The sequence below is a fragment of the Sapajus apella genome, unplaced genomic scaffold, assembly GCF_009761245.1.
Source record: "Sapajus apella isolate SASKATOON/1434 unplaced genomic scaffold, GSC_monkey_1.0 scaffold59, whole genome shotgun sequence".
NCBI classification, from domain to species: Eukaryota; Metazoa; Chordata; class Mammalia; order Primates; family Cebidae; genus Sapajus; species Sapajus apella.
The window spans coordinates 4639114-4651186 of record NW_022436999.1 but is presented as its reverse complement, the minus strand read 5'-3'; the positions used below and the strand labels follow the sequence as shown (position 1 = coordinate 4651186).

Here is a 12073-nt window from a genome sequence, read left to right as displayed (position 1 = left end):
TCCGTGCATTAGGGCCATGGCTTGGCAGTAGACAAAGCAGCTGTGTGGGTCCTCAGGGAGCTCTCTGGCTCTGTGGCTTTCTTTGATATACAACTAAACTTTGGCAAATTTTTCCTCCCATGGCGCTGTTTATGAGGTCCAGAGGTAGGCAGAGACCTTCATTATGGAACCCAAAGCCAACAGCAGACTAGAACTACAGGATGTCTTCCCACATTCACACTCTGCTTGCAGGCTGAAGAGCTAACCCACAAGGCTTTCAACAAAGGGGCAATTTAGGGGAAGAGACTGCAGAGTTTTCTTCTCAGCTTCACATGGCTATAAATCTGTAGGATTGGCCAGACCTCTTAAACTTTATTTCCTTCATAAGCAAAAAAATCTCTTACTTAAAAAGGATCCTGTGTAAGATTACTAATTTACTGGTTTCCAATCCAGTAGTATTTAAAAACAACAGCAGTAACAACAACAGCTAGCATTTATCAAGTACTTAACCATTTGCCAAGTACTAAAGTGCTCTGCATATATTATTAATAATGCATTTATTATCACATCTTTGTAAGGTAAGTTCCATTATCCACATTTTATACGTGAAGGAACTCAATCCCAAAGAGGCTAATTGTTAGTTGTTGTTGATCTTAATAATTATTTACCAATTTAAGGTATAATTTTACAGATATATCTTATAATTGACTGGCTTTTCTGAACCCCACCTTCCTCAGACTATAACACTGGGCCACAGATAATAAAATAATTAAAATCAGCACATTCTTAATTGTTAACCCACCTCAAACTATAACTGGGTCTTGGCCAGTTTTATGTAATATCATCCTTTTATCAGGAAATCTAAAATTAATATTTTCTTAAGTCATGAGCAGGTATACAGAAAGTGATTGACTTGGCTGGGCACGGTGGCTCACGCTTGTAATCCCAACACTTTGGGAGGCCAAGGCGGGCGGATCACGAGGTCAAGAGATTGAGACCATCCTGGCCAACGTGGTGAAACCCTATCTCTACTAAAAATACAAAAAATTAGCTGGATGTGGTGATGTGCACCTGTAGTCTCAGCTACTCGGGAGGTTAATGCAGGAGAACCTATTGAACCTGGGAGGCAGAGGTTGCAGTGAGCCAAGATCATGCTACTGCACTCCAGCCTGGTGACAGTGAGACTCTGTCTCAAGAAAAGAAAGAAAGAAAGTGATTGACTTGGTGAATGAATGGGATCAACTGTCCTACAGCGCTTGTACAGTAGAGTGGAAACGAACGTGGCATCGGACTGAGAATGGTTTAAGGTATTGGAGGCAATGATTCTGTTCAAGTGCCAAGAATAAACCAATAGACTCTAGAGGGGCTCAGAAGTGAAGCTGCATGTCATGGTTTGACATCTAGGTTATAGCGATGCAACTTTCTTTTTTACCAGTTTCTATATCCTCTGTGCTTTCTATAGTAGCCGCTCCAGGGAATGCTGATGATAATATTATCAGTTGCCATTTTTGCGCCAGGCACATTGTAAGAGCTATACAAACATTATCTTTATAATATGCTGTGAGGTGCGTTTTTACAAAAACACTATGAAGTGGGTATTATTACCTTGTATTTACAGATGGAAGAAATGGGTTATGGAGATTATGAAGTGCTCTGAAGTTAAAACAACTAGTAAATGGTAGAAAAGAGACTCTAAAGTGAGGTATAGCTGCTAGGTTGTCTTGCCTCATAAACGGTGTGACAGATATCTGGTATTTCTGCTCACCCTTTCTCTCATACCTACACATGATTTTCCTGTAAGGAGACATGCCTCTTCAATTATTTTTAGCCTATGTTGTCTAGTTAAGGCTGATTATACCCACTGGCTTCATGTCTGACCAATGGAAGGATCACTTTTCCCGTCTACAGAGACTGGTTTGCAATAGTTGGTTAACCCAAGCTAAGCTGAATAGAGTAAGCCCAGAATTTTGCTGAACAATAAGAGTTGCTAAATTGGTAGGATGTAAGACTAGAGCTCCTTGTGGCTGTCTTTGCCACCATATGAAGGAACCCACTTGGGAATGACAATAAATCAACCTAGAATAAAACAAAAGAGATTGAGAGAATGTTCCAGGTGAAAGGAGGGGAGATTATGAGGTCCTCATCTGAGGCCCTCGATCCAACTATGCCTAAGGTCAGTTGCTCCTGAACATTCCAATTAAGTGAGCCAATCAATTCCCTTTTTGTTCGGTCTCAATCACATCTCTGTTACTTGTAACAGAAAGAATACTAAATAATACACATACTAGATACTCATAGTTATATACAAATGTGGGCCGGATAATTCTAATAATGAGAACCTGTATTGTTAAGTTAAAGAGTTTATTCTCCCATTAAGTAGAGATAATTCCTGATTATTCAGGGTCTACTTTCCTGGTTCCTGTATGATTCCATCCTTTTCTTTTCCTCTTCCTTCTTATGCATTTGCCCTTTGTCTTACTGGTTTCCTTTCGGCCTTTTCATTATTCACCTCCATCACGGTAAAGGGAGAAAAAAAAGCATGAAACTTACATTAAACAGCTTTTCTGGCTTACAAGGCTCTTGAAAAAGTTTCAGATGAAGAGTAAGTTAAAAATACTGACTTAAAAGCAATTACAAAATCACTTTGGGGTTTTATTTAGCCATTCTATCCATGGCCTTTTTTAAAAAAAAAAAAAAAAAGAAAACCACATATTAAGCTTTGATGTCATTGCTTCCACAACAAAAATGCAACCTTTTCTGGGTTAGTTGCACTTAATCATTAATGATGAGCTGTAAAATATTCTTTCCAGTTCAAAAGTGGCATCAAACAAGTAACTAAGATGAAATTAGTAATAATTTTGGAAATGTGGTCATTTAGCAAGCTGATATTTACTGAACATCTACTGTGTACTAGGTTAGGCTCTGGAAAAAGCAAAGATGAATAAAACATAATTTTCAAAATCTAGCTGGATCGGCAAGTCTGAATTGTGAGTGAGCAGGAGGGGCAGAGGTGAGGGTGGAGACTGGAGCAGCCACTGGCCCATATTGAGAAGGACTTACTGAAGGCTTTGGAAAGTAGATACTATAGGGAGCTGAGGATGGTCTTCAGGAAGTGAAAAATACGCTAATCCACTGGTGTGGGCTTGTGGATCATATACAAGGGTCTTAGTTGACTGATGGAGAAAACTCACTTTAAGATTACATGAATATATGATCCATACAGTCTACCAGGACATCCCTTTTATACATTGGCCATATTAATCTGAGAAAGCTGGAAGTACAGGCATTTCAATCACCAAAGCTGTGGACTACAGTTCACCCTAAGCAAGGAAGCGAGTGTTTTTTAACTTGTCATCTCCTGGATTCCTGAGTCTTTTTGGGTTACCTCAAACCTGGGCCATTTAGCTTCTTATGGGCAGTAACCTCATTGTGTTCATCTTTGTTTTACCTAATTTCTAACTCAGTACTTGGAATATAGGAGGTACTCAGTAAATATTTGTTGAATTAATATAACATTAAATAAATCATTCAGTTCTGAGTAGTCATTGTTTATACTTGTTATAAATATGGTTTATGTAATTTCCAAGTGTGTCTGCCCATTTTAGGTCTTGTGTTTTCATTTTGGTGTAGTCTGTTCTCAGTGGCACCCAGCTAGAATTTGCCTGCTCAACAGAAAATCTCTGGCAATACCGAATTGCATACCCTGGCTTGATTGCTGACAGAGAATGGCAGAGTACACACGCTGTCTTTAACTGGAATTTCCATGTATAAGAGAGGGGATGTTTTTGTTTGTTTATTTTGAAATGGAAAACAAAAAATAATGCATGCTAGTTGTGAAAAAAAAATCAAGCGATATAGTAGGAGGGAATACAATATATTATCTTCTAGGCTTAGTATATAATCTTCTTGGCTTTTTCTATGCATATATCAAAATATTTATGTACTCACCATATATAATGTCATATAACCTACTTTAAAAATAATCTACATATTATGGATAATTTTTCATGTAAATATACATATTACTGATCCTTTTTCATAGCAGCATAGTATTCATGGTACGGCTATACAGGAAGGTAGTTAAGAGCATAACACAAAAATGAATGAAATTTTGTGTTCCTTAAAAACTTTCATTTTTAATTACTTAAAAAACAGCTGGGCGTGGTGGCTCATGCCTATAATCTCAGCACTTTGGGAGGCCAAAGTGGGCGGATCACGAGGTCAGGAGATCGAGACCATCCTGGCCAACATGGCTGGTGAAATCCCGTCTCTACTAAAATACAAAAATTAGCCAGGCATGGTGGTGCGTGCCTGTAGCCCAGCTACTTGGGAGCTGAGGCAGGAGAATTGCTTGAACCCAGGAGGCGGAGGTTGCAGTGAGCCGAGATTGCACCACTATACTCCAGCCTGGTGACAGAGTGAGACTCTGTCTAAAATTTAAAAAAAGGAAAAAAAAAAATTAGCCAGGCGTGGTGGCACATGCCTGCAAGACTCCATCTCAAAAAAAAAAAACAAAAAAACAAAAAAAACCCCTTTGATTTAAACCAAAAAGAGGTAGCAATATAGCTTCATTTTAGAAATAGCTAACTTAGTGCATGAATATTGTAGCCATGCTTTGCTTTGTCATTAACTTTGTCTAATCCTTCTACCTAGGGACACCAAAGAGCATGTAAACATTTTACAACGACTCCTCAAAGTGTATTCTGTGCTGGTCTGGACTGAATGGATTTTTAAATCTAGTTGTTTTTAAATGTCTTTTAGTAAGGGCCACCTTAATTGAGCCTTTCTCTTAAGAACCTGATTTGAAAGGGGTAGATGGCTCAGAAAACCGCTCCAGATCACCAAATAAAATATCAAGCTCCGAACAATGAGACACCTTAAGGCCATCCCCCCAGCTGTCCCCAAGATCACCCTCCCTCATCATGTGTCTCCTGAGAGTTGGAGATCCTGCGCTGTGCCTGAGGAGGAATGAGGTCTCCAGGCTCCTGTATTGCTAAACCTAGTTTTTGCTTTTGTTTTGTTTCCATTCTCTTTTTTCTTGCCTCTTGAGTGTCTCATTTCTCCTAGAGTTCTGGCTGACTCCCCTGGGGATGAATCTGCCTGCCTGTGCATACTGGAATCCACAGTGTCATTAGGGTAGTTATCGCTAATTTATTCTTCCTCCTTGTGATTAGAAGAACTAGGGCTGAGTATTGAAGAAAGCTCATGTGGACTCTTGTCTTTGTGATAAAAGCTTCTGTCCCATAGTAATTAGGCAGAGCTCTAGTTTACTTCTACAACATGATTAACTCCTTGGAAAGGAGGGGAGAAAACGGAAAGTTATTTAAGATGGGTACCCTAGGGGAACAAAGAAGAGGCTTTTCCCATTGTTATGCCTCCTCATTAGGCTAAGCCCACGGTTGCTGTGTGTCATTCCAGGAGGCAGTTGCCTGCCTGGTGGGAGGATAGGAGCAGAGGGGTGACAGAATGAAGCTGACATCAGAAAGGCCCCAGAAGAGGTTAGGAATTTTTTTTTTTTTTTTTTTTTTTTTTGGAGACAGAGTTTCATTCTTGTTGCCCAGGCTGGAGCGCAATGGCGCGATCTCAGCTCACTGTAACCTCCACCTCCCGGATCCAAATGATTCTCCTGCCTCAGCCTCCTGAGTAGTTGGGATTACAGGCACATGCTACCATGCCTGGTTAGTTTTTATATTTTTTAGTAGAGACGGGGTTTCGCCATTTTGACCAGGCTGGTCTCAAACTCCTGACCTCAGGTGATCTGCCTGCCTCGGCCTTCCAAAGTGCTGGGATTACAGGCGTGAGCCACCACGCCCAGCCAGGACTTTTTTAAAGACTGTGTCTTCTGGAATTACCTCCTGTTCCACCTCTGAAGGGCCCTCAGGGAGAGAGGGAGCTTAGACCCCACACTCTGTTCTGTAGTTCCTCACATAGTTTTTCTCACTCAGAACCACTGAAGGAGGTTGGGTTGCTTTATTCCTCATGACTCTCTGTCTTGCTTGACTTGTTTATGGTGAACATGTGGTATTTATATAATCAGAAAAACATAAAGCCATATTCATAGTGTACCAACGGGGAAAGAGGGAGAGAGAAAAATCAATTGTTTGTTGGGACTGGCTAATAGTCTCACAGTGTAGTCAAGTTAGCATTAACAGCAAGAAGGGAATATGGGATTATGATACTGTAAAAGGCCCGGGAGGGTTCTGAGCAGACTTCAGTTTTAGCATGACTGTGGGGTCTCAGTGCCAGGCCATGCTGCACCCCACAAAGGTCCTATCCAGACTTCTCAGCCCAGGGAACACCTTATATTGGACAGTTTTTGACTCCTTTGATGGTCAGTATTCATCTGCATTCTCAGCTTCAGGGCCCTGTGTTTCAGGCAAGATAACCTATTCACTCCTTCTGCAGAATGCTCAGCCGGGTGGTGTGTGTTAAGTAGGTAGACTGCCGGAAGACACAGACTGAGCACAAACAGGTGATTCTAATGAGACTTTTAGAATTTTAAACTCTTTACATATCCAGTCTGGTTGCTGTCAAGCTCTTCTTACCAAGTTCTTTCTGAGATCCTTCTGGTGTATATACCTGTTTCCTGAATTATTTCAGTGTGTGAGCCTATTTCTATAAATTAAAGATACCTTAATTCCCCTATAATAGTTGATAAGTGAGTCATTCTATGGTTATATATAGTGTAAGATTTAGACACAGTCACATTAAAAACATTGAAAATGCAAAAGACAAAGCGGGCAGGTTCCTGGTTATACCCTGACAACACTGGAGAGAGTTACTGTATAAAGTTCCAGCTCTCCTCCATCTTTCTGAAACTAGATTTAGTTTGTGCTTAAAGGAAAAGCTGGGAAGGGTGCCCTGCTGTCTCTCTGTTACACCCTTCAGCTCATCTGAAATCCTGTCTTGTGTTTTCTTCTTGTCCTTTGCCCTTGCATTTGCTGGAAGAGGACTTTAGGGAAATAGTAAGCATGCTGCAGTAACAGAGAGAATTAATTTGACCATGCTCTGAAGAAAGAGCATGTTGATTTCTCACTAGCATTGGTTCCTCCACCCATCAGAGCAGCGCCAGGGATGTGGTACATTAAACAAACCAGTCCCATTTGACCAGCTGTTTTTGAATGTGTCAAGCCCAGATTTTAGCCTCTTTACACAGAAACATGTTGCCTTCCTTGAATCGGTTCCTGTGAGGCTAAAGAAAGTCCCGTGTGGCCCAAGCATGATGTAACAGGGATGTGTGCTTCAGAATTCAAGACACACCCTCTGTGTTCCTGGCATCTTTTTGCTGTAATAATCACATAGCCACAGTCTTCCTTCTGTGACCCTTGAAAGCCAGAGTTGCCTCGCTTTGGCTGCATTTTCTAGCGGGCCTGAACAGGAGGACTCAACTCTGTTTCTTAAGGGTCTGTGGATGGTGCTGGGAAGTCAGGCTTGCCTAACCGGATATCCGGAGAGCTTAGGATTTACAGCTGGACAGAGCTCTTGTGCATCTTGGTTTTTTGGTTATTTATATACTCCTGATTTAGGGTAGAGAAAGGGAATGGATTCCTGTTGCTTGAAATTGCCTGTGACAGTATTTGTTTGCTTTAATTGGCATTAGATTTAAGTTTCCAAATTCAGATCATGATGAAACCAGTTTATACTTACTTGAAAGTTGAAGTTGGTGATACTTATGTTAACATTTTATTTTTAAAAAACCAGTAAAAATAAAATTTAAACGTAGTATTTGATGGCGATGAACTTACTAGCAATAAAGTCTGTTCTTACTTCCTTCAGAGTACCCAATGGTAATATTAACAAATGGCAACATTAACAATTTTAGTAATGGTTAGAAATATCATTTTAAACCTAAATGTACAGTTCTATAGCCTGTGTATGAAGTTGTACTTTAGCCTTACACACATAGGCACTCTCACATGGACAGCAAGGAGAGGCAATTAGACCATTCAGCTAACTCTTTAGCCTTAAAATGGAGCACGTTACTAACTTTTCTGCATTTTTTTATCCCCATAAGATTCTCTCATCATAGTGCAAAGAAAGTAATATTTCTCAGGTTCCTATGATGTGCCACATTTTTCACTAATTTCATCTCTTTAATCCTCACAATAAGCCTATGAGATGAGTGCTATTGTATTCATTTTAGAGATGAGGAAAGTAAGGCTTAAAGAGTTTAGAGTACCCAAAATTATATAGCCAAGATTTGAAGACATGTTTGGCCAAATCGAAGATGTGTTACGTTTTGTAATAATGTTGATTGTACTTGACCCCAAGCCACCTTTTTTAATGCCCTATAAGCATGATTTGATAATAGCAAAAAAATAGTATTGAGCAGCCTTAAGAGGAGCTGTTTGGTACATATGTACAGTGGGATGTGTGTTGTGTGCACACTTGTGTGCACGTGCGTAACTCTCAAACTGCTGTTATGACAGTACTACTAAATCACTACCTAATTGAAGATAGAAAAACTAAAGCTCACAAAGAGTGTCTCCACTTTAATGTGGAGGTTTGACCACATGTTCATTCTTTCTCATGATTCATTTGAAATTATTTCCATGTGATAAAATAGTAAAGTTAATCCAAAAAGACAAAGAGAGTGTGAATCTTTTTAAGACATCAACAGATTTCAGCAAATAATAGAACACAGGAAATGATACAAGATTGGCAAGAAAGAACAGAGACACTTTGGTGCCTTCAAAATAGTGTAGGAGTAGAACACTTGAGAGATTTCTTCAGGACTTAGAAGTACCAGATATCAAAGAAGACGGAAAAGACAAAAACAGCAGATTGGTTTAAAATTTTATATGAAATATATAAAGTAGCTGAACCTTCTTTTTCACGCTAGAAAGGCAAGTGACAACTCTCCAACCCAGGATAAAAGCCAAAATTTATCTTTGGAGACAGACTTGGGACTCTAGACAAAGCAAAGGACAAAAATGGGCATTTTGTTAAAACAGAGGATTATGCCTGCCAAATGGTGAGTCTATAGCCTCTTTCTCTGCCCTGCTTCTAGAATGCAGCAACCAAACAAGAGAGTGAATAACTCATTTTAAAAATATCAGTCCACTTCTGAGAAGGCATCTCCATTTATTGACTCTACAGTGGATCCCGCCAGTTTACAAATGCTGTATGTATACACAGTGCTTTTAATTGTATTTTTAGTACAAAAATATTTTATGCTTTAAATATGTTTGAAAACCAAGGATCACCAGACTTTGGAAAATGCCTGTCATATCAAGGAGAGAAGAAAACAGAATAAAAGAACCATGAGGATTTAGAGATAATGCAAGATTCAGAAGAAAACTTAAAGTGTAATTAATTTCTTCAGAGTTAAAAATGTCATAAGAACAAAAATAGGAAGCAGTGAATTAGAAATGGTCAGAAGACAAGGAAGAGTACCTGGAAATTAATAATATGATAGGTGACAGATTCAACTAAAGAGCTGAAAGATAATAAAAAAGTGGCATTATTTGCTATTTTAAATTATGTGTAAACATTAAGTTGATTAAAAAAATGAGTTGTCTAGTGCTGTGAAAACTTTTAAAACAGAAAAGGGAGGAGTCAGAATTGAAAGGGGAGATAACCAAGATAGATACTGAATGAATCAGGATATTTAAATTTTGGCTTAGGAGATTCAGTTTTCAGCATGGTGGACCAACGCACTCCCAAAATCTACCCCTCCATAAAAGTAACAAGAACATTGACAAAAACTGTCAAAATAAACTTCTTCAGAATTCCGGAAATTAAATAAAGGGTCACAACAGTCTAAGGAGTGTTTGAGAAAAAAAAAACAAGTGACTCTCAGGAAGAACAGCAAGACTTGTGGAATTTTAACTGCCCTAATTCTGTTCTCTTTTCATCAGTGATATAGTAACCTTGAATATCAACAGTCTTTATTTGGGGCATCTTTGAAAGCCAGCATGGTAGCAGCCACTGGAGAGGATAAAACAGGTTTGGAGCACCTCAAAAACCCCATCCCAGAGAATTGCTATTATTTGACCTAACAGCTTGCTAAAAAGCTCCATTCTCAGGGCTTGTCTTTATTTGATCTAGATTCAGAACTCGGTCAGTGTGAACAGCACTACCCACAGAGCATTTGTCGAAAGCAGTCAGTGGTAATTGCTTACCATCATGGCTGCCCAAGGCTCCATTACCAGGTAGGGCCAATAAGAGGCTAACCAAAAAAATGTAAAATTAATCTGGGGGAATAAGATGGCTACAGGGGGTTTTGTAAAGCTTTTACACATACCAAAGAATCTAGAGGGCCACATACATACCCAGTGCTATGTAAGAGCTGAGAAAACCTGAAGCTCTCACTTCTGGCTGCCCTTGAGGCTGTGTGCAAGAAGGAATTAAACAATAAAACAGAGTTATATGGCTTGCTGGGGTATTGAATGCATGACCCAACACACACACACACACACGCATACACACACACACACACACACACACACACAGAAAGAGAGAGAGACAGACAGACAGACAGACAGATTGAAAGATTTACAGATTCACAGCATTTAAGGAAATCTGTCATGTCATTAGTGGACCACTAAGCCACTTCATATATAAGGGATCTTCAGTAAAATTAACTGACTGACTTCTCATCAGAAACCACAGAAGCAAAGGTAATAGAATAACATACTCAAACTGTTGAAAGAAAAAGATTGTCAATCCAGAATTCTATATCCTTCAAAAATGAAGGAAAAATTAAGACATTCCCAGAAAAACAAAATCTGAAAGAATTTGTCACTAGTACACCTGCCATACAGAAAATACTAAAAAGAATTCTTTAGGCTGAAATGAAAGGACACTAGAGAGTAACTCGAATCCATATGAAAAACTAAAGTGTGTTAGTAAAGATAAATATATAAGTAAATATAAGGCAATATAATGTATTTTTGTTTGTAAGTCTGTTCCTCTATGATCTTATTTGAAAGATAACTGCAAAAAGCAATTATAAAACTGTGTAGATGGGCTTATAATGTATAACAATGTAATATATATGACAATGGTATAAGGGAGGGAAAGAAAATAGAGCCATATTGATGCAAAATTTTTGGAAACAATTGAAATTAAGGTGGTATCAATCTGAACTAGTTTTAAAGTATGAATGACAATATTCAGGGCAGCCTCTAAGAAAATAACTCAAAAATGCATAGTGAAAAAAATAACAAGAGAGTTAAGATTGTATACTAGAAAAATATCTAACACAATGCAGTAATAGCAGAAAGCCATAATGGCAAAACAGAGGAACAAAACGGAGATACACACAGAAAACAAATACTGAAATGGCAGGCGTATATTCTACTTCACCAATAATTACATTAAATGTGAGTTGATTACATGCTCTAACCAAAAGGCAGAGATTGGCAAAATAATTTTTTTTTTAAAAAACAAGATTCAACTATATGCTGTCTACAGCAGACACACTTTGAGTCAGACACTGATAGGTTGAAAGTAAAAAGATGGAAAAATATATGTCATGCAAACAGTAAAGAAACCTGGAATGGCTCTGCTAATATCAGACAGAATAGACTGTAAGACGAAAATCATTACTGGAAACAAAGAGACATTTTATAATTATAAAAAGATTGCTCCATCAAGAAGACATAACTATAAACATATGTGCACCTAACAAGTGAGCCCCAAAAAACATGAAGCAAAAACTAATTGAATTTAAGGGAGAAATAGAAATTCAGTGATAATAGCTGGAGGCTTCAATGCCCCACTTTCAATAATGGATAGAACAACTAGATAGAAATTCAACAAAGAAATAGAAGACTCAAACAGCACTCTACACTAAGTAGACCTCACAGGCCTAGTTAAAATTATATTTTTTAGGGGTTCAGATGAGCTTACTTTATGCCCCCTCATTTCTGTAGAAAAAGTTGTGAAGTAGGCTGTGTGTGGACAAATTAATAAATATTTTCCACCCTGCCATTTCCAGCAGAACACGCTACCCAACAACAACAGATATATGTTCTTCTCAAGTGTAAATTAGGCCACAAAGTGAGCCTCAATAAATTTAAAAGATTGAAATCATACAAACTTTTCCAATCACAATGAAATGAATTTTTTTTTCTTTTTTTTGAGACAG

General features: G+C 38.5%; 1 protein-coding gene across 5 annotated transcripts in view; it reads left to right on the top strand.

The window, feature by feature from the left end:
- RAD51B (RAD51 paralog B) overlaps nucleotides 1-12073 on the top strand; it is a 670105-nt gene that overhangs the window by 595251 nt on the left and 62781 nt on the right. Inside the window, exon 10 of one of the 5 annotated variants that reach the window (XM_032246052.1) lies at nucleotides 8822-8953. The exons of the other annotated variants lie outside the window; for them this stretch is intronic. Coding sequence (XP_032101943.1) covers nucleotides 8822-8833 — 12 coding nt within the window. The 3' untranslated portion in view covers nucleotides 8834-8953. The remainder of the gene's footprint in view (nucleotides 1-8821; nucleotides 8954-12073) is intronic. 5 annotated transcript variants of the gene reach the window in all.